Genomic DNA, 24,230 nt, shown 5'->3' on the forward strand with positions numbered 1-24,230 from the left:
ACTAGGCAAAAAGAAAGGCTAATATAAATACAACATAAAGCATATCATCTTTAATGATTATTTGAATGTTTTTGTAAAGATAGTGTGTAAGGCTGCAAGATTTCAGGTCATAGAAACAAGTATTTGTCTACACATTCTTAAACCGGATGGTAATAATATAGTAAATCAGTAACTCAGATTTTAAAATTCATGTGAAACACTTCCTGAGTTTACAAGTCATGTAAAACGAGATTTTTCTTTTCTGTCACATAAGCTAGAAGAGTATACTACAGAAAAAAAAAATGAAATTAGAACCATGTTCTTCTCCAATAATTCTCTTTGTGCTATTCTTTAAAGCCCCTAAATTTAGTTAAATCCCTACATAATCGTTTATTATAATAGTTCTAAGATTTATATATTGATATGCCAACATTAAAAAAAAACTCACTTAAATATAGGTAGATGATATAGATAGAAAGATAATAGATTTTTAATTTATTTCTTTTATTTTGCTATTTTTATTTTGTTTTGCTTTTGGGTTTTGAATCTCAGTTGCACAAAATCAAATGGATTGTACTACTTGGTTCATGGCAAATTTTCATTGTTAACCAGTGAACCTTCCCTATTTTGTTTTATTTCTTGATTTTTTCTATTAATTCTTCCATCATCAATTCCCTTCTCACCCTACCTAGCAGTTAATGTACACTCTTCTAATCCACATTCCACATGGTTCACAGTAATTTGCAAATATGTGCATCCAGGAAATTTGTTTTTATTAATATATGTGTAGTTTTAATGGTAAAAATGGTATCATATTCTGGCCTTACTATTTTATTCAACTTTGTAGTTTTGAAATCTACTTACACTTCTATTCCTTCCATATTGTTTATTGGCTCTGATACTGTATAATATTCCTCTCATGTATGTCTATATACCACATGTTACTTATACATTTATCTATTTTTATACTTCTAAGTTGCCCATAAATTCTTTCTACTATGATAAGCTTTTGTGAACATCATTGTACATGTCTCCTTGTGCATCTCTGAAGAGCGTCTCTGGAATACAAACACAAAAGTGGAATTTGGGGACGCAAAGTACATGGCTGCAATTTTCACTTAATACTGCCAGATTGCTTTCCAAATGGCTACATCTGGAGAGCTGCCGCTCTCACTATTATATGAGATTTCTAATTTCTTCACATCCTCACCAGCCTTTGATGTTATTTTTCTAATTTCTGAAAATCTGATGGCTATAAAATAGTGTAACAAAAGCAGTAGAGTTGTAGTGGTGGAGTGGTTAGGTGTGTAGATTCAAAGCCATTCTACTTGGATTCAAATTCCAGCTCTACCACTTAACACTTGTGTAACTTTCTGTTTCTGTTTTCTAATCTGCAAAATGAGACAATAATTATACCTAGTTTATAGAATTGATGTAAGGATCATAACGGTTATATTTTAAAAGCACTTAGAATAGTACCTAACCATAGAAAGCATTCGAATATTGGTTTTTTATGTATAGTAAGGCCTAAATCAATGAGTACTGTTCACATATTTACTGGCTAGATTACTCTATATATTTACGCTACTTTCCTATAAAGTTCCTTGACTTTATTCTTGCCACATCCTTTTTATTTGTATAGATTCTTAATACCCTTAGTTATTTACGGACATTGAAAAGATTTTCATGCAGTCTACCACCTATGATTTAATTTTGTCTGTGTTGTCTTGTTTTGAGGCCGTATCTTTAGTTCAATGTAGTCAAAGATATCAATTTTTTCCCTTTATATTTCATGCTATTTTGGGTATTGTTTTAAAATCTTTTCTTCTACTCTGAAATCATAAACACATACAATTTAAAACATTTTAGTTCTTTTGAATTTTAATTTTATTTTATGTCATATTATTTTAATCAATGGATAATTTTGTTCAACTTTCTTATCAGTTCTATTAGTTTGTTAGTAGATTCTTAGACTTTTCATTTTAAGACTATCGTATGCAAATATTGGGTTTTGATTGTTTTCTAGCAATTCCTAATATATTTTACTACTTTTTCTGATCTTATTGTATTGTCCAAGACGTTCAGTACCCTGTTGAACTGTAGTGAGATAGTGGGACTCCTATTGTTTTTTTCTATTTTTTTTTTCTAATCTTAAATGAAATCCTTCTAGTTTCCACTTGATGTCATTGCTATAATTTATTATGTCATTATATTAAGAAAGTTTCCTTTTATCTAGTTTTCTCCCCATGCCAGATTCAGACTATAGAGCTCTCTGAAATATATTAAATAAAATATCTTCAAATATCCTTCCAATCAATGTGACTTGTTCATAGAAACCTACGATTTCAGGGAAGCCTCAAAATACTGAGATAAGAGGAAGCTAAGAGTGAAAGAAGTACCAGTCCAGTCAAATTGCTTAATTTAAACTCATATAAGGAGATGCTGAATCAAGAAGAGAATTGGCTAAGGAAGTAATTTCTGGTCAGCAAGAAGGAAATCTTCAGGCCTTAGTTCTTTCAAACAACCTGCCATTTGGTTTAGGTGAATTAATGAACCTTATTTTTATAAGTATTTGCACAACAAAATGATCTGATCATGTCTGATTTCCATCACATAGTTCCGACATTCAAATATCCTTAGTATTGTTGACATATTCTTTGAAAACCTGAAGTTATTTCTCGAGAACAAGCTAGTAGAGTCAGGGCTGCAAACAAAACTGAATGTTAACTGTGATTTTTAATTAACAGATACATTTAGAAAAATTAAACCAAAAAAGCTGCTATAGTCTCAAACAGCTTTAATCTCAATTTTATATTTTTAAATCAGAATTTTTTCTCAGATCTCTATTTGCATAAACATAAGCTTAAAGCAAAAGTTTACATTTTAAAACATAAATCTCTATGAGATCTTGAGTTCTCAACCTTTCTTTTGGTCAAAAGCATTCTCTAATATGTAAACTCCTAAAGTAATGGTTATGTATTCTCTCAATAATCTCACAAGGGTTAGCTAGTTCCTATATAATAATAATAATAATAATAATAATAATAATAATATAGTGGCAGTAATAATAATAAATATTTTACATATAATAAAAATATTAATAAGAAAGTATTGAATTAACTTGTTATGGTAAGCAGATTTACAAAATATGGATTATTTATCAAAACAGCAAACATTCAAGATGAATAAAAGCTTCACTTTAGTATTGTGCCATTACTAAGCTAAGGACGAAAAAGTGGTCACATACCAACTCTGACAAGCTCAGGGGAGGCCAGCGTGGCGGGCCCTACAAATTCAAGGACCAAAAGTAACCATATAGGATGGTCTGAACATAAATATTCCTAACTAAAAGTTTGTCATAGCAAGTACTCATGTCATAGGCCTTAGCTTCCTCGACAAAAGTTAATCTTTTCCTTAAGTGAGCCTGTCAATTGTCTTTTTTGCACCTAAAATAACATACCCATGGAGTGTCAGAGTAATCCCTTTTCCAGACCCCTCCAGGAACAACCACCTGCACCAGAGCACGAAACCACAGAATCTTCCACTGTTACCTTGTTTTCCACATACCATCTCTATGTGCCGTAAAAGTTTATTATTAACTATCCCGTACCCCTCAATGCAAACAAAGTACATGTCTCTATTTTTTTTCCAGTCCCAGAGATTTATCCACTTTGCCTTCTCTCACCCCCTTGATTTGGCACCAATGGATTTCATATAACCCTCCTTACATCTCCTCCTTCGATTCTAATGTATAAATTAAGCTGTAAAACTGCCATTCTCCAGAGCATTTTCTCAATCTGTTAAGCTCTTACTTCTTAGCATTTGTCAGTTGGGCTCAAGTAAACTCAAAAGAATTTTCTACAGTTTTGAACACTTCTTACACTGACAATGCCTTTATTTTTATTTTTTTTAACTAGTAATAGATTTATTTTTTAATAAATTAATATATATATTTTAATTTTTCTCAGTTTTAATTTTTTATTAAATTTATATTGGTGACATTAATAAAATTATATAGGTTTTAATGTCCAATTCTGTAATAATTCATCTGTATATTGCATTGTGTGTTCACAATACAATATACAATTCTAATCTCCTTCCATCACCATATATTCGACCCCTGTTACCCTTTTCTACCTCCCTGCTTTCCCTCTGGTAACCACTTAACTGTTGTCTGTGTCTATGGGTTTTTGTTTGTTTTTCTTGTTCATTTGTTGCTTTCAGTTTTCTATCCCACATATTAATCACAAGAAAAGCTAAAATACTGTCATTTGCAACAACATAGATGAATCTTGAGATTATTGTGCTAAGCAAAAATAAATCAGACAGAAAAAGTTGAGAACCATATGATTTCACTCATATATGGGACAATACCTTTACACTTATAGTATGTGTAATTTTAAAATAACGTTCTCTTTAGTGAAAGAGACAGTTCTAGATCTTGATTGAAGCTTTTTAAAACAATAGGTGAATTTAAAAAAATAAGTGTTATTTGTCCAGTAGGGACAGGAAGGATGAAAATACACTTACTTAGAGTGTATTTTCACTTTTAATCATCACTTAGCTTTGATAAGTACTGGGGCTAAGGGACCCTGCTGATTATTGATTGTGTTCCCAAGGGCTTTGACATACATTAAATCTTTTAATCCTCAAAGCACTCAAGTCTTCTGATTCCAGGTTCCATGCTTAAACCCTCAAATCATTTCGCAAATCAAATATAAGTTAGCAGAATGTGGTGGCTAAAAAATTAATAATAATACTTCTCCTTCAACCTTCTAAGTTCTTAAAGCTGGGCTAATAATCAAATTAACAGAGACAGATTAATAGGAGAAAATCAAATTTTTAATAAGTGCACACGGAGAATTCAGATAAGCATGAGAATTACAAAGACCGTGAGGCAACGTTGGTTATATATGACATTTGGGCAAAGGAGGAGTGGGGAATTGTGTCAGATTTTAGAGGTGAAATGGACAATTTGCAGGTAACTGAAAAAGAGCAGAACGTACATGGCAGGCAAACTCTTGCTAGGCTACCCAGAATCAATGGGACACAGAGGGTATGTAGTTAACAGGCTGCCTGCCTGAAGCCTTCTTATTTACCATACTTAATTCAAATTAGGCTAAAGTCAATATTCTAAAATTTCCTTCCTGAAGCAGATTTTTCTGTCTGAGTCTCTTCTGCAGGAAAGGGCAGTGGGTCAGTTTCCTTCTGAGTCTTCTTTCTTAATAAACAGGTTAAAATCAATATCCCCAAAAGGCAACTTCGGGGGGGCAAAATTTTGGTTCCCTTCACATCTTAGAAGAACATCTACCTTGAATTCAACCACAGGCCCCACACCTCAAACCTCCTGACTCATGGGAAAAGACTTATTCACCTTGGCTATTTCTACCTGGACTGAGAGAAGATTGGTAAATTGATTGTTTTAATGTAATTTAATCCAAAATCAACTATTTAACCACATCTTTTCAACATGTATTACCATAAAGCTAGGGAATAAAACAATTAGACAGAAGTCTCTGAGTCAGCCTACAAGCTTGTGAGAGAAAACACAGATCAGAGTGTGGTAATTGCTATAAAGCAAGAGCATATCAAAAGCACTGGGAGCACAGAAGATGCTGAAATTTAGTGAAGCCAGGAGAATAACGATGATAAAGATATGTATCTTTAGTTAAACCTTAAAGAATTGGTAAAACTTCAACAGATAGATAATGGAAGAAAGGTAATAATATGAAGGAAAGAAAATGATCTATTTATAAGAACCTAGGAGATGAAAGAGAGAAAAAAGGCATAGAAAGGAAATTGGCATCCAGCTTTACAGACTTTTTTTTTTAAATAGGAAATAAGCAGTTCTTAAATGAACTAGACTTAGAAACATTATTCTTACACAATTAGATTTGAAGAAGTGAATTAACCACTCATCAATTTCCGTTGTTTATTGTCACTTAGTATATACAGGCACCATTTCAGGTTTATATTTATTTACTTAGTTAATACAACAGTCCTATGAGGTAATTTCTATCAGTTCCCATTCCACAATTTAAAAAAAAAAAAATGAGACACAATAATGTTTGGTAAATTGTTCACACTCAATCAGCTGAAAAGTATAGTGCCTAGGATTCAACCTAGGTCAAGGCTGTACTGTAAACTAGGCCATTTCACTCCAATGCATGTCTCTCCTGAAGATGGGAATCAGAGAAATAACGGGAATGGCAGCTGGGATGGATTTGAGAAACATTTTGGACATCTTAGTTGAATGAACATGGAGATAAAATGAGAGTGCTGAGTCTAAATTAAATCATGCTGTTAGTAGTAGGAAGACTAGGAGAAGCATGTGTGGAGGCAATGCTGAGATTGTTTTGAGCATGCTGAACCTGACCTTGGCAGGATCGAATTTGCAGGGATATGCAAATTTGAGTCCAGAGGTTTCTTAGCCAAGACAGAGCTAGTGTGATAGGAATGAGGCACATGCCTCAGGCATAAAATTTAAGGGCGGTGGCAAGAAAAAAAAAACAAAAAAACTCAAGATCAATAATATTGTAATGTAATATGTTTTGAAATGTCAAAATTAATGCCCAAAATTATGAACCAAATATCAAAATTTTAAGTAAAGGAAGATTAGTATTTTTCCTTTAAGGCCTCAGCCTCCAATATGATCTCATACAGCGTTATTAACAGTTCCGCCTTTGTTCAAAATTTTGCTGTTTTTATCATAATTTATCAGATTAATTTTGATTTAAAAAAAAAATACTGCCTCAAAATAGTATTGATAGTGATTACCCAGTTTTCTGGTGCATCCTAAGCATGTGCCTCGCTTAGTCCTGGCCTAAACACGAGGAGATTTCACTTATCTATACTGAAGTTCCTTCATTTCTTTACTTAAATGAAATCGTTCCTTTTCATTTTTATTTCTTTCCTAAAAGGAATTCCTCCACTAAAAGGAAAAGAATTATCCCTAAAAATGAATTTGTGGTAACTATGATTTTCAAATTATCTTAAGCCCAGAATATCAGTTCTCATATTTTTTCCCTAGAGAAAGGTAGAGAACAAACGATTTCCACTTAATGGATGAGGAAACCAAAATGTATATTGACTCAGTGGTAATGCTAAAACTAAACTTCTTGGTGCTGCATGCAACACACTAGATCAGAAGCTTCTCTAGGAAAAAGTTGGAAGAAAATGAAAATATAAAGTGCACTTATGTGAACAAATCTTGGCTAAATAATTTGGATTGAAATTATAAGTTTTTGTAAAGAGCATGTGCTTTTGCATTAGACACAAATGGGCTTGATTTCCACTTTGATCACTCACCAGTTGAGTGACCTCTGACAAGTTTCAATGTCTCAGTTTCCTCATCTGTAAAATGAGCCTTACACATCTGCTTTTCATTGTCTGGGTGAGGAGGGAAAAAGAGAATGTAGTTCTCAATCAGGATCTCAACCGATGACAAATGACACACACAACAGGAAAATTTTAGATTTTTCTTAAGTGGCAAGTGAAATGGAGATAAATTTTATTGTACACCATGTGCTTTCGATATTTTTTTTTACCATAGTCAATGCAATATATTTAAAAAATTAATTAAGGAAAAATTAGATCCATACATTATTAGAGATTTCCAGAGACTCTTGTAATTTGGGAAATAGTGACAGAAATTAACTGTACATACATAAAAATCATCTTTCTCACTCTATACATCGTGAGAGATTTGCTTTTTCAATAACAGCAAAATTCTTTGCCATATCAGTTTCAGTTAAATGAATGCAAAATAAAGAGTAAACCTCCATCCGTATTTTACAGTGCTTTGTCCTTGCTGGAAAAGTAAAAATGGTAGAGAAAACAGTGAGAAAATTAGCACATTGAAGCCAGGTAAGAGGTAACACACAAGGCAAGCCGAGCATAATATCACCGCCACCAAAAGCCCAACCTGAGAACACCTCGGAAGGACAGCTGTTGCTTTTTCGGAAACTCTTGGCCAAAGGTCGCAGGCGGCAAAGAGCTTAACCACAGCTCCTGAACCCCTGGGGATTTACAGAGCTCTCTTCCGCGGATGAAAGCGCCAGCCTTCCAGGTTTTATCCTTCCAAGAAACCTGACATGCTGTTTTTCAAGACTTATTCAAACGGGGAAGATCAAAGCAGAGAGAAACTTCTGCCCAAGAATGGAGAGACTGGCCAATGAAATGATGGCGTTGATGATTAGGATGATTATTATCTAAATAGCCAGTTTTCTGAAAACGATGCGCCAACCAGTTTTTATTGTTAATCTCTTCCATCAGTTGCCAGAGAAAACGTCCTTCCCTGGAGGAGGCATTTCCAGAAGTTTCTATTAACTCCCTCCGGATCTCAGTTTTTAGAGGCTCGGATTCCTCTCTTATTCCTGGGAAGGGCGTAGGAGTTTGATACTGGGCTCTGCGCTCCCGCTGGGAAGGGTTGGGTTCCTTACAGGGAACAACTGCCTGGGCACTTAGTCCCTCCCGTTTCGGGCCCCGCCTCTCCGCAAGGCGAATCCTATAAAGCTGAGGCGAGAAGGGTTCCTCCGGACATTCTTGGTTCAGACCAATTCTTGGGTGGACAAGGTCCCAAACCCTCTCTGCCGAGCATCGCGTGCCGGAGCCATGGCGCAGGAGCTGTACCACGAAGAGTTCGCCCGGGCGGGCAAGCAAGCCGGGCTGCAGGTTTGGAGGATCGAGAAGCTGGAGCTGGTGCCAGTGCCAGAGAGCGTTTACGGCGACTTCTACGTCGGGGATGCCTACCTGGTGCTGCACACAGCAAAGGCGAGCCGAGGTTTCACCTACCGACTGCACTTCTGGCTGGGTAAGGGCCGCAGACGGCCGGACCCCGTCGCACCCAGTTCGGGAAGAGGGGAGGCCACAGCAGGGGAGGAGAAACCGATTTGTCAGTTTGGGGAAGGGAGGCGCAAACGGAACTGACCTGGAGACCTGTCGCAGCAGTCGCGCCCCCGCGGGGCTGGCCAACATCTCCCCACCGGAGCCCACTCCTGCAAACGCGGGGCTCAGCAGTCTTATCCCACTACTTTGACCTTTGTCGTGTCTATCTCCTGGGTTTTGGAGCTGGTTCCTCCCCCTTTCACCTTCCACCTCCAAACCTCACTCGCTTCCATGGCCGCTGCTCGTTGCACCGGGCGCTGGCCAAGTTCCTCTCACCTGCCGACAAGTTCAGTCCTGGTTTCCCTGTCAGGGAGAAGATGAAGTCAGACAAGTCTGTGGGAATCCGCTGCAGCTGGCGAGTTGTTTGGTGTTCTAGTTAATTCTTTTTTTTTTTTTTTGCCTGCTTTAAATCAGGATCCCTCTTGCACCACGCTACTTGCAGGTGTGACTAACAAATTCCTCTTTATTAGGGTGCTGGCCACCTTGGATGGAATAAGGAAACAAATAATTTAATAGTTTTAAATGAGCCGATTTATTGTAATTATTTTTAAACTTATTATGTAGTTGTTTGAGCAAAATGGCTCTTTCAGCAGTATTTATTTTGGGCTGCACTCGGGCCAGGCTGTCAGGACACTGGGCCTTGTGTGTTCTACTTTTTTCACCTTCTACTTTTACTCGTAAACATCCTGAATGTCCAACCTCTCCCTGTGGGATCCTGAGCCAGTGGGCACACCCCATCTAACAACGTTCTGATTATCTGAGCCTCATTGCCTTCTTTGAAATCTATTTTGCCTCCCCTGGACTTGTGTTTGTTATTTTTAGTTTTACTCCTGAGCATATGGGGAAAAAACACACAAAACCACATTCACATGTTTTAAAGACTGTGAAAGCCATCATTTTTATTTCTAACATTGGAAGATTTTAAGAAAGAAAACAGTAGGAAACATTGAGATGTGACGTTCTCAATATTAGCACTTAGAGCAGACACTTCAAATGGCAAATATATAGAGGAAGGCAAGACTATTTTCATTACAGCTTTTGATATTAAAATGTTGTGCTTGCTTGAAGATGTTGAAGCTGAGTTCCAAACTCACTTTGGTTTCCCATTGTAATGTCATTCACTATTCCTAGTATAGTGATCTATTTATATTTTATACCTGAAAACACTGAAACCATAATATATAACCCTGTTCATGAATGAACGATGCCAGATATAATAATAATGTCCTCACCTTGGTCTTTCTATCCAAAACTTGGATCCGGAATGAATAAAAGTCTCTGAAATGTTACATTTTTCATTTTGGTGACTTGAAATGTGAAAGAACTTCATATCTTGCTGTAGACAACAGCTGAGTTTGACTTTGTCAGAAGATTGCAAGAGCTTCCAACAGTTTTTGAACTCAATAGTTTCATTCTCATTCAAATAAGGTATTTAAGCACTATGGTTTTTAGGGTTTACAGAGAATCATAATTAACTCTTAATTATTCATTTAGTGCTCACTAATTTAAAAAAATGTAATAGAAAATGCTTTGGGCAGAAACATTGTCTTAAAGATCTGCTAAAACTAAAGTTAATAGTGTGTTAATTAATAAGTTAATTTCTTCAGCGATTATTCAGTGTGCCCAGAATTTTATAAGGCATTTTTACATATGAATAATTTATGAACCTTTCTGAAAGTTTATAATCTCAAAAGTACGATAAAGCAAAACATGATGCAACACAGGTAAAATATGATAAGCACTGTGAAAGAGACACTCAGTGGCTGTGGTTAGGGTAATCAGAGATATCTGGATAAAAAGGAAAATGAAGATAATTGGGAACCATTTTGTGTTAAGAGAAAATCATGGGGAACATGGAAAAGTTTAGAGTAAAATAGTCAACAGGCTTTTAGATGGAATTGTTCAGCAGCTCTTCCTACTTCTGTTCCCTGAAGCACGCTGGATTGCATCTAAAATATTCTACTTAAAGATCTAAATTCAGATGAATTCATGAGGATTAATCAGACAGATTGAGAGAGTTTTAAGAGGGAGAGCTGAAAGTTCAAGAAAAAAGTAAGTTTGACTAAAAAAATATCAATTGGGAGGAAGGTGTGAAAAAGAGAAGTTAAAATCAAACTGGGATGAAAAAGGCACATAGGGTAGAAATGAAGAAATAAGCCTAGTATGAGGAAGAAAGGGGAAAAGGAAGAAGTGGTACATAAAATAGGAGAGTGGAGAGAGTCATCTTTCCTGGTCTCTCCCTCAGTGTCTTTCCATAATACCCTTGCATATCTCAGATTATTTCATTTTACTATTTTTCTTTTTCTTTACAAAGTAAGAATTTGTATTGGTCCTTCCTAAAAACAGACAACAACAAAATATCACCTAGCGGTTTAAATTCATCCACCCTCTCTTTCTGGGTACTTATAGCATCGTGTCTATGGTCAGGACTGAATGATAAATCTACTCTCTGTCACATCCCAGACCTATGATACAAAAAAACCCACCCTCACCATTTCTCCTTGTCATTTTTAAACTTTACGAAAATATGTTTGAGAACAACAAACATTTATGGTATAACTTCTCTGTGGTAGACTCTTAATTACTATAGCTGTATACTGAATAATAATATCAAATAACAGTTATTCTTCCTAACTTTTTTTTTTTTTTTGGTCAAGATTGTTTTACCTATTCTAGGCCCTGTGCCTTTTCAGATAAATTTTATAATAAACTTGTATAATCTATAATAAACCTTGCTGTGATTTTGATAGGAATAGCATTAAGCCTGTAGATCATTTTTTGGGGAAAATTGACATGTTTATTGTATTGAGTGTTACAATCCATGAAAACTATATCTGTAAATTTATTAAGGTCTTTGATTCTTTTCATCAGGACTTGTAATTTTTAATTGTCTACCTATTTTGTTAAGTATATACCTTAGTATTTCAGTTTTGGGGAGTGATCATAAATGGTATTGTGCTTTTAACTTCAATTTCTGAATGTTCACTGTTTCTATATAAAAATGAGACTGCCTTTTGTTATTGACTAATCTTTACCCTACTATCTTGCTGAATACACTTTATTCTTTAACTTTATAGTTATATATATAACTATATATAACAAGATATGAGAAACTTTATTTTTTTATTTTTTATTTTATAGATTCCTTAGGATTTTCTATGTAGATGATTCTGTCATCTCCAAAGAGAAACAATAGAAACATTTTTATTCTCTTTTCAATCTATATGTTCTTTTTTCTTATTGCAGTGGTTAGAAATTCCTTTATGATGTTGATTAATAGTAAGAGTAGACATCCTTGCCTTGTTCCTGATTTTAGTAAGAAAGCATTCAGTGTTTCACCATTAAGGATTATGTTAGCTGTATGTTTTTGTAGATGAACAAATTGAGGATGTTCCCCTGTATTCCTATCTTGGCAAAAGTTTTTATCATGAATGGATGCTTGATTAACCTAGTTATCAAATCTCCCTTTCAATCTATGTTTTGTATATAAAATACCACATCCCCAAAACAATTTTAGGAAATTTACAGCATATATACAAATATAAAATAATGTAACATAACACAACACAAAACAACATATCATGAAAGACATCAGTAAAATTAGCATAGTGAAAATAAGTGAAGCAGAGTTCATACAGAAAATTTCTGAGCATGTGCTAAAATTTTATCATGATACAGCTGAATTTGATTCTAGTTTTGACATTCAAAGGCTGATATTGGCTTCATTAAAACCTTTTAGTCTCTTTAGAGCAGCAGTCCCCAACCTTTTTGGCACCAGGAACCAGTGCTCCTATAAGAATCTAATGCCTGATGATCTAAGGTGAAGCGGAGGAGGTGATGCTAGTGCTGGGGAGCAGCTGCAAATACAGATGAAGCTTCGCTAACTGGCCCACCACTCACTTCCTGCTGAGTGGCCCAGTTCCTAACAGCCCATGGACGTGTACTGGTCCACAGCCCTGGGGTTGAGGACTCCTTCTTTAGAACAAGGACCAATTTAGTCATATTGGTATTCCCTGATGTAGCACAGTACATAAACATCAACAAACATAATTTAACTTACTTCTAATTTAAATTAATTCATTAATTGCATGCCTGTTCGTTTATATCTACCTGAAGAGATTCGGGTTTCAACTTGTACTCAAGAATGTTTATGCCAAATACATCATCCCTAATACCTTTGATATTAACCTTGATTTAAGTTTCCCTTTTAAAGCATCTCTGTATAATCTACATCTATGCCTTTATGTATGGAAGAATGGACAGAAGAATGACACTAAAGTTATTTTGGACTGCAAAATTATATCTGTGTTTTTTTTATGTGTGTGACATAATTTTCTTTGACCACAGTAAGTTTACAAAATTTATATCGCGTCAAATCCTCTTGTAGCTACTGAGAATATATTTGATACCTGGGTCCCCTTTGAAAGTGAGGACGGATTTTTAAAGAAGTCCATTTCTTTCTTCAGTATAGCTGACTGATGTTCTTTCTTCAACTTTGGTGAATATTCTGAACTGGGGTTTCAGGTGAACTATGGTATTGCTACAGCTTCTAAACTTTTATGCATCAGTTATCCATGGAGGAAAATAACATATGCCTATGACCACAAAATTTTACAGCTGAGAATCCGAGTGTGTGTGTGTGTGTGTGTATACATACATACATACATATATATATATATAGTATTGTAGTTTCTAAGAGCCTGCGCTTCAGAGTCATAGAAACCTGGCTGAGTCACAGTCTTCCAAAGGTCAACTTTATGACCCCAGAGAAGTTACTCAGCTTCTCTAAGCATCCATTTCCTTTGTCGTAGCATAGTAGGAAATAGTTTCTGCTGCAAGGAGTTGCTTGAAAATTAAATGAGGTCATTCAGATAAAACACTAGCACAGGTTCTGGCCCATAGCAAGGGTACTATAAAGTGTAAATGTTTGCTATTTTTACTTCTAGAATCATTTATGATTTTTACACAGTTCAGATGTATTAAGAGTTTTGAAGTGTCTTATTTGAAGTCCCCTCAGGATGGTCCTGGATCTGATTTTCACATACACTAAAAATGCTGTTTCTTCAGAATTAGTATGTCAACCTCAGTGAGGTTGTCTGGATGTGATCTGTGTTAGAACTGTGAAAATTAAATGTCACTTGTGTCTTAAATTTCTGGGATAGTACTACATACATTGACATTCAATAGATGTTAGCATGCTGGTTGCATTACTTTCTTATTTCCTTCGGAGAACATTATCCCTAGTGAAGTAGTGAAGTGGGACACTGGAACTCAAAATTAGGGTAAGGTCAAGTTCCATACATTTCTCATTCTAAAAACTATTTGCTTTTCAGAAGTTGTTTAGCTATTGCTTATGATGTACATATTTCTCACAAATAGTATCATATTTGATGCTTACAGATTAATGCTAATAAAGACTAAAACAATTGTAAAATGTTTTTATAGCCTGATCTTATTGACTACCAAATGAATCTGAATCTTACTAGAATATATCATTGTATCTTCCTGAGAATATTATGACAATGGTATTTCTTTTTAAGAATTGGAAAGCATGAACAAATAATTCTGTTAGTGTAAAAATAATATTTTATATTTCACCATTTCTGCTAAAAGATTATTCTGTTGATGATTTGTTGTGTTGATATATAATTCAAAGAAAATTTCTGAATTTTTTTACATCAACCTTAATCCTTTTCCTTGCTTGATAAATGAGGCTCTGTCATTTTCTGTTTCAGGAAAGGAGTGTACTCAGGATGAAAGCACAGCAGCTGCCATCTTTACTGTTCAGATGGACGACTATTTGGGTGGCAAGCCAGTGCAGAATAGAGAACTTCAAGGCTGTGAGTCTACTGATTTTGTCGGCTATTTCAAAGGAGGTCTAAAATACAAGGTAAGTGGTTCTCGCAAACGGTTTCTGTTATGATCTTCTTTCTCTTCCTGTCCATCCATACCTCATGTCTTCATAGAACAAAAGTACTTTAAGGGCAGAGTTTTTGTTTTTGTTTTTGTTTTAATCTGTTTTGTTTACAGTACCTGTTTTGAGTATAGGTACTCAACAAATGTTTATGGAATGTACAGGGCAATATGTGAACTATTCTTGATTTCATTTAATAGTTAATTTTTAATAAAGTTAAGAGCTTTCAGTTGTATTTTCCCAAAGAATTATTAAAATTAAGTTACTTCAATATTGGTAAATTGAGAATCAGTAGTTTTTGTTTTGCTATTCTAGAGAATCTCTGAATTTGCTACAAGTAACCATGACTTGAGAATCTCAATTATTCTGGAATATCTTAATATAGCATTTATAACAATTATAACTACAGTTAATACAAAGAACTACACACATATTCCCCATATAGTATGATTTAATCTTGGAAACAATACAAATGAAACAATTGAGTTGAAGACATGTATGGTTGAATCTCACAAATTTAAATGCTAATACATTGGCGCGCACACACACATATACACACTGTTTATATGTATTGGTTTGAAACTAATCATCAAATGGCTTATGTCAGAAAACAAAAACAAATAGTTAAATAGTTCTAGTCCTGTAATGCATTTTCAGTAAAAGATGACTTTATTCTGAAAATCTCCTAGTGACCCTTTATATCCTTCACAATCCCTCCTGCCCCATGAGGGTTCAGATGAAGTGTGAGGAATACCCTTCCTGGACAAACATTCTAGAAACAATACTTTTCAAAATCAAACTTGCTCCAGTAGATGTTCTGCAGACCTCACTACTTCACCCCTCAAGAATATTAGTCTAGTGAAGACCTAAGACCCCAGAGCTGAACTAGAGTTCTGAGTATATATGAAATGTGCCTACTACAATGCCAGGGTTTATTTCTACTCTTACCTGATCAGAGAATTAGTTGAATATTTTGTGATGCCATTGAGGTCAGGACAGAACACTTATATGTTCTCCTCTCTCTCTTGAAATCGTTTTTTCACTCTAGACTATCAATTGCCCTAAATATGAAATTATTAGCTCTCATTTTATTTAATTCACATGCATTCCTACAGTTTATGTAAAATCCTGAAACCTCCTTTATGTCAATGAACTCAACATTTCTAATAAGCTAGTTACTAAAATGATCATTATAAACCCATTTTTGTCACATATGACTTGTTTCCCTCAGGGCAAATATATAAATTTTGTGCCTTTTTCTCGAATACACAATGGGTATAAGGATTGAGGAATAAATGAGATAATAAAATACCTACATAGTACATACAAAATCAGTAGGAATTTACATTACTATTAATCCTTCTGGTTAACAGGACTTCTGAAATCAAACTTTGGGATACATATTTAAAAATGGATATGATAAAGTAATTTTATAGTTAGTAGATAATTATTTTCTAATTATCAACATTAAAACTAACACAAATCAGCATCTTTTAGAAAGAGGATGTTTGCAAATGGAGGTTAAATTTATCGGCAAAAAAATCAGTTCTCTATCTTATTATTAGTGACATTGAGCAAACAGTGTATACAGTTACAACAATACTTGATAGGAAATGTAGAAGCAGAAATAACCACCCAGAATAGCAAAGACTATTATGTTATACTTAATTTCATCTTTATAAGGATGTGCTAAGCAGTTCATGTATAGTATTTCTTCTAATCCAAACAACAACCCTGTGGTGCAGTTTCTATCATCATGCTATTAAAATAAATAAACAGAAGCTTAGAGAGACTGTAACTTGACAAGGCCTAATAGCTGGTATGTGTCTGCGTGACCATCTGACTCCAGTGCCTAAGCTGGTAATTATTATACTACAATGCTCTCAACATAGATATATGGTTCAATAGTCAGGACAAATTTTTTATGTCTGCTTGGAATGGGCAAAAGCCTACTGTTACCAAGTCGGCAACAAGCATATTTAGTTGTCATATGTAATGTAAAGATTCAGCTAGGAGACATTAAGATCATCTTCTCACGTCATTCCATTGACTTCAGATTTTTCTCTGTGAGGTATTTTAGGAAAAGGTTATAGAGGACTGTTACTTACACTGCTCCCTTATATTAAATCTCTGGTTAATCACACCTTTCCCAAGGTCAAGAAGACCCAGCCTTAAGCCGTGATTGTAAATAGCAACAATCAGACATCTTTTGGCCCGCAAAACTGTACTTATGGTGCCACTAATTTAGAGGACCTTGTTGTTGAATGAAAACATCCACCCTGTTTTCATTCTGTAGACTAGGTAGAGGCAGAGAGTTTCTAGAGTTGATTCAAATGATATTCACAGAATTACTTACTGTTTGATACAGACGTGTATGAAACTTAATGTTTGTGTATGTGTTCGTGTGCATGCATGCGTGCATTTTTGGCATCAAATATTAAAGACAAAATTAGTTTTTAAAATATTGTTAAATGTGTATAGACTACATACCACCCTGATGTTTCACCATATGAATTAGCCTAAATGTTGTATATGTATTCTCAGTCTAAGTCTATTCTGTATTTCAGAACTTTTTCAGATTACAGTGTTCCTATACTTTTTTTTCATTAGATTACAATATACTTATTGAAAAAAAACTGAAATGACCAAGAACAACAGTAGTATACAGATGAAGACTTGTATTTATTTTTATTATATAATACTTTGTTCAGTGGAGAAATATGGCAATCTTTGTAAAATTGTGGACTGGGGAATTATGTATTTCTGAAAATTTGTGGTTAAAATTATCCAGAGGTCAACATTTAGCTCATACTAACAAAACCTATTCAAACCTAGTCAAAAACTATTCATGAGGGCCTTTTCCTGGAGAATGGGGAAAATTTTAAGTTAATGGAAATATAAAGAATGTGCTAATGATTACATGTGCATCTTAACCTCCTTTTTTAGATTCACCGTATATGCTTATGTAATAAATTTGAAAGTTGAATTATTTTATAGGTTTTTTATACTGATGATTTTTCTTACCATATTATAGGAGACCTTTGATCAATAAATGACTAAGATTTGTTTATACTGAATGTTTATTATGCACATTACCTCATAAGTAATTGTGGAAATAAGTAAAGATTATTGTTCCTAAATTAATTAGGAAAAAAAGATAAAGGTTGACTTTAAATAATTCAAGAAGATGTACTGTACTTGATACAGTTAATAATTTTCCTTCAACATTTCTTAAAGAGGTTGTATTTTTGTTTTGTTTTGGGTGTTTTGTTTTGTTTTTGGTTGGAGATGTGCAACCAAGACACTGTATCTCTCTTCATTTAAATTATGAACACCGAGACCTGGCATATTTAGTAAACTTTTTACCAAAAAGTAAATAAGAGAGGTGATTTTTTTTTTATTGTGAAAGCAAGGACCATAAATAGTAGCAGCCCATACGTGGCTCACTGTTAACTTCCCTTCTCTGTCTGACACTGTGACAGTAGGCACTTTGGGTGCCTCATTCTCTGGGCACTCCTCATCTGTTACCTCTGACTTGTTACCTCGGACTCTCCTTCAGCCTCCTGTTGTCTTCTTTCTTAAAATCTTTGTCTGCCTTCTCACTCCATGACTTGAGAATAATTAGTTCCCAAAGGACAAGAGTTACAGCTTCTTTTTGTTTATATATCAGGTTTTATACAACTGAAGTTTCTCAGTAAATATTTGCAATATTAAACTGAATGGTTGAAATTGGAAGGATAAAGAGCCTAAACATTTTTTTAAAAAATTGTTGATTAGCCAAAAAATTCTCATTTTAAATTTTTCACATGCTTTGAGGTGGCTATTTTATCTTGGCTTGACAGGCAGTTTTGGCACTAATATCTGGTTTTATACATGGCTGTGTCTAGTTTAAGTCTCATTTGTTTTGTTTTCTGTTTTTCTCCCACCGATCAGGCTGGAGGTGTGGCATCTGGACTAAATCATGTTCTCACAAATGACTTGACCGCCCAGAGACTCCTGCATGTCAAAGGCCGGAGAGTGGTCAGGGCCACGGAAGTTCCCCTCAGCTGGGACAGTTTCAACAAGGGTGACTGCTTCATCATTGACCTTGGCACTGTAAGTTTTATAGACACATGTAGCTATGTAAAGGAAAGTAGATTGTCTTTAGATCAAATCTGATGTATATGTCATGAAAGATAATCACTTTTTCTACACATTGGTAAGAGGTCATGTTTATGTGAGATGCAATCATATCATGTGAGTAATTGGCTAGTATTTAAATGACATATAAAGAGGGCCTTCAAAGTTTTTATTTTCTTTTGATATATTTAGAATGGAATAGCGATTTAGTTCTTTCTACTATAGCACAGAACTTGAATAATTTTTAATATATTTCCCCTTCTCTGTGAACAGCGCTTCCTCTAATTATTTTTGTTTTTAATGGTGTGTGGGAAAACATTGTTTGAGGGGAAAATTGATTTCTCGAGAAAGCAAAGGTTCTAGAATTTCAAATGAACACAGTATAAGTCCATGTTCAGCCTGCCTGAAGAGTTTTGAGCAATATCCCTTACACACACACACCATACTATTTCGCTCTTTTTAATTATCTTAGGGTTATTAGAAGAACAAACACAGGTAGAAATATCAAGTATTATCTTAACAGGATAAACAACAATGTATTATATCTGACTTATGTTTTCTTACAGGAAAAGAAAGAGGCCTCTCTAATGTCAAGTAAACTAAATTATTATTGTGACAAGGAAGTATTATTGCAAAACTCTAGTAGGTTGAATTTAAGTTGTGTCTTTACAACTTTGTAAGGTTTTAAAAGTAGAAATAAAAGGCATTTTCTACCGCTGAAAACCCATGTGCAATTGCAGAGAGGCAAGAAAGTGGAGAGCACGTTTATGATGGCCTTCTCCTTTTTTCTCACGATCATCATTCTCATTACATCCCATACATCAGCATTCTACTCGCCATCCCTAACATTTCTGGGTCTAGCGTTATACAGACACTTGATTTGACCTGTATTGCTTCAGTTAGCATGAGGCTTGAAGTGGCTGTGGGACTTACTCAGGGTTGCACAGTCACCAATGGTGAAGCCAGGATTAGACACTCGGTACAGTATGTCTGATTCCCACCAGAGCATTTGTTTTATTGCCTCTCTTTTGAGAAGTATTTTTTGGGAAAGCATCAGACAGAAGCGAGAAGAGTTCATTCCATATGCATAGAAAAGGGACACTAAAGATTTTGAAAATGAAGCTTCAAAGTTCTGTTTAAGCAATATTAATTTAGCAACAGAACAAAGATTAAATGTGTTATTAATGGTTTGGAAAATGACCCCAAGCTGTAAACTTTATTGATTTCCCTAAATAAGGGTACACATATTATTTTATTACCATTAATATATAATCCAGCTACTTTCTTGGATCACACTAGCTTATGTGCAGATCATAATGCCCAAAGTACAATTGACAGTGTCACACTTAGACATCTGCACCCAAAATGACAGTACTCTTGCCCTGAATCTCACAATAAATTTCGTGAAAAAGTCCTTTTCAACTTTAAATGTTAACCTGTTCCCCTAACCAAATTTAAGTTCTGACCCTCAGATCAAGGCAGAAAACAAATGCTTTTCCGCCCCTTCGTTCCCCTGCAGCCATCACTGTAAGTAAATAACCACATGTGTCATCAAGCCCCATAGTTCCAAAAACAGTTACAACATTCAGAGTCTCGCAAAGCCTATACACAATAATTAATTGCCTATCTCAAATTTCATCTTAACCACTTACACTTTAAAGCCCTTTATCCCTTTGTAAAGTGCTTTTACTTATAAGATGGTATTTTTCATGGAGAAAGGGGACCTCAGTTTGCATCCAAGTTTACTGTAATCTCAGATTCTTATCCGTTAAAGTCAGGTATTTGATTAGATGATCTCTAGGGCCCCTAAATGAGAGATACTTCCCAGTGATAACATAATTAATATAATTAATCACTGCCATCTGCCATTACTTGAAAAGATTTCTTTTCTTAAAAAAAACAACAAAAAAACTTTTTATGAGTAATATAATTGCTCTACAAATGTAATAGCTTCTTTATCCTGAATAGTGTTCAGTTCGGCTCTCCAAAAACCCACTCTTTGATCTTGAGCAAGTCCTTAACCTCTCCAGGCCTTAACTTCCTGATTTATTTATTTTTTTCATCTTGACTCTGGTTTCTAATGACATTTCTGACCTTAGCTGGCTATGATTCAGTCTCATCTGATACATAGTCACAACTGGAAATGGCAATTATCATCCCAGTTTCACAAGAGGAGAAAAAGCCTTAGAAGGTGAGAACAAGTCATTTGCATTAATACAAGTGGAGTGGTGATCTGGGATAGAAATTTTTTTTTTTTACTCCTAGGTCACGTCCTTTTTACTACACTAATTGAACTTGGTAATGTATAAGATGGTATGGCTCTATAATGAAATATCTTGCAACAGTTTCAAAAATTTTGGAATTCAGAATGGATTATGTTTACTCTAGCTTAGCATTTACTGAAAATAATAGTATTAATGAAATCATTTATTATTTTGTTGAACAAGTATTGAGTTTCCACAATGGGCTAATAGGTGGGTGCTATGGTAGACAGATTATTGTTCTAGTAACACTTACTACTTCCCATACATAATGTTTACCTGTGAGAATATGACCCACAAATCCAGGCTCATAAATAATGGATGGTCTCTATTATAAGATTCAAGGACATTCATCTGTTTAATAGTAAAATATCTTTATTTTCTACAGTTAATTATCCTTAATAACTTCCAAGTTGTCACTTGCTCTCATGCCTGGTTAGAGACATCGGAATGATTTTGTTGCAGAGACGCCTGAGTTTGATTATCTCTTCTTCTGTGGAAGTTTCCTGTACTCCAAAAGGATACCCCGTTAGGAATCAAGCACTGGATTCCTGAGTACAGTGGAACACATACCCACATGAGCTCTGTTTATGTTACTAACCTTTAACCAGTTGGTATGTTGCCAAAAGTTACTAAATGATGATAAGATTTGGCAGTTACCTTGGGGACTTTATTTTGGGGTGTGTCACAGTAAACAAAAAAAGGTATGGAACCAAAATTTTCTCTACTGTAACATTTTAATATTGAGTTAATTATTTAGTCACCACCTTCTGCACTATAGAGCACAAAAAAAAAGTGCAATTTCTTCAAGTTTGTTTCATTACCCAAATATGAAAAAGGTAGTTTAGATGTCTAAATCTTTCTCTCATTGAAAGCCAGCTGGCCAACACTAAAGTAATGGATATAAACTAAATCCTATATCTTGATTGTTTGAGGGAAGTTAGCTTTTTGATAAACCATCATTATTATTAGTATATGCCACGTACTTTAAAAACATTTACTGTAATAGGATTTTAGACTACAGTAAATATTCCCTAGGTGTGACAATGTAACCGCCTCAATTTAAGCACAGGATTATAAAATTATCCATTTAATCACTCCAAAGGTTAAGAAAATCATTTTAGAGGATGATTTGGATAAGTTGTCTTATATTTAGTGTGTTTTCAGAAAATAATATGGAACATGGCTAGATCTCAGTAATTTAGAATTTACTATGTCATTGGAAAATGCTTTTGAACCATATATTTTAATGTTGGTGAATTTATACATCATTGTTTTCCCACCATTTTTAAAGATATGATGTATTATAGAAGTTAAATAATACATCACATCTAAATATATTACAACAAAGCCATAACTACAGAATATGAATGATAATGAAAAAGTCTGTATTCTTAAAGTTTGGCATCTAGAATTAACTCTTTTAGAAATATATGTTTGAATCAGCTACTGGTGGAGAATTACCAGAGTGGGAATTTCTGTGGTGAGTTCTGCATGTTGTTTCCTTGTTAACTTGTTTGGTTAGTTTTACAGCTTTGTCCTACTCCCTTGCTATTTATAACTTATCACCCCCTCTCTCATTGTTCAGTCATGCTGCTTTAAAAAAACAGTCTACACTTCCTCATTTACCAGTCAGTCTTTAAGCCACATTTTACTCCCACTATTTCTTTGAAACTTTTATTCCGATGGGCATAATGCCTTCCGCTAAATCCAGTGGACACTTTATCATTATCCATTTGATTCCTGTGCTGCAGTAGACACTTGATCATTCCCTTCTACTTCAGCCTCACTCCTCCGATGGCTCGCTGCTTATCCTTCCTTTCAAGCTACTCTTTCTCATTCTTCCTCACACATTCTGCCCACCTCCTCAATATTTTGTTTTTGTTTTTTTGTTTGTTTGTTTTAAGGATTCTACTTTTGATCATTATCTCTTCTTTTTACATTCTTCCTGTGCAAACTTATCTTCACCCAAATTCTCAAGTTCTCACCCACTGGTAAATCTCAATTTTATAGCGTGATTCAGACCTCTTGCCTGAGTCTATGTCAGTGTTTTAGACTGCCTCTCAGGTGTTTCAGCTTGTGTGCATCATGAGAACTTGAAGCTCGACAAGTCTAAAAATGGAACTCATCAACTTCACCCTCTCATCCAACATTTTTTCTTATTGTCCTTATCTTGTCAATGGCACCACCATTCAATCAGGCCCTCAAACTCTAAAACCAGGAGTCATCCTGAGAAATTCTCTAAATTGCTGCACATTCACTCAGTCATATGCCTAGCCTACTCTACTCCCTAAGTGTCTCCTGAATCTTTCCTGTCCTCTTCATCACCGTGATACTCTCTCAGTGCCCTGTGTATGACACTGTCCCTCAGGTCTCCATGCTTTTGCTCCTGTACACATTGTTTCCTTTGCCTAGAATACTCTCTTCTGTGTCACCTTTCTCCAGTAAGCATCTGATATCAACTCATCCTTAAATACTCAACTTTCCTTTTTTATAATGTGTTTCCTGACCTCTACCTCTTCTCCTTTCACTACATTGCACCCCTGTAGATAAGATAAGGCACACCCTTATCTTAACTTTCCTATCACCATCCAGAGATTTGCTTCTCAGCACTTTCCACTTTACCTGTGCATTCACTTATTAGCTTCACTCATTCACTTTCTTCCTAGTATAAGGCTCAGAACTTAGTCATTCAACAAATGACTAAGCATACAATCTCATGTAGTTATGTGTATAAAGATGTAATTTTCTTTATTCATCTATAGCTTAACCTGACTTTATTGACAAGCTTCTAAGTCCACAGGAAAGTTAAAAATAAAATAATCTTACTTATTAAGGTGCAGTTTGTTTACCATTAAAGCAATTCAAACTTATCCTACCCTTCCCCTTTTTCAATCCCTCAGCTTAGAATGCATGTGTGAGTCTGGTTTACAGTCCTTAGACCTCTTTCCTCTCTAATTTCATCGATGCATAGCCATTTCACTCATCCTTGAGCTTTGGGAATTGGTTTCTGTCTCAATATGTTTGCTGGAAAATAGTCATGGCCTCACTTTGGTCTTCCAATATGCCCA

At 34.9% G+C, this 24,230-nt stretch overlaps 1 protein-coding gene across 1 annotated transcript in view; it reads left to right on the forward strand.

Annotated features, from left to right (window-relative positions):
• The first annotated feature begins 8,446 nt into the window (after positions 1–8,446).
• Positions 8,447–24,230, forward strand: part of SCIN (scinderin) — a 65,666-nt gene continuing 49,882 nt past the window's right edge. The window contains exons 1-3 of the mRNA XM_039862403.1: positions 8,447–8,791; positions 14,601–14,755; positions 18,713–18,874. Of these exons, the coding sequence (XP_039718337.1) occupies positions 8,593–8,791; positions 14,601–14,755; positions 18,713–18,874 (516 nt within the window). The 5' untranslated portion in view covers positions 8,447–8,592. The remainder of the gene's footprint in view (positions 8,792–14,600; positions 14,756–18,712; positions 18,875–24,230) is intronic.

This window comes from Pteropus medius, unplaced genomic scaffold, assembly GCF_902729225.1.
Source record: "Pteropus medius unplaced genomic scaffold, Ma_sr-lr_union100, whole genome shotgun sequence".
NCBI classification, from domain to species: domain Eukaryota; kingdom Metazoa; phylum Chordata; class Mammalia; order Chiroptera; family Pteropodidae; genus Pteropus; species Pteropus medius.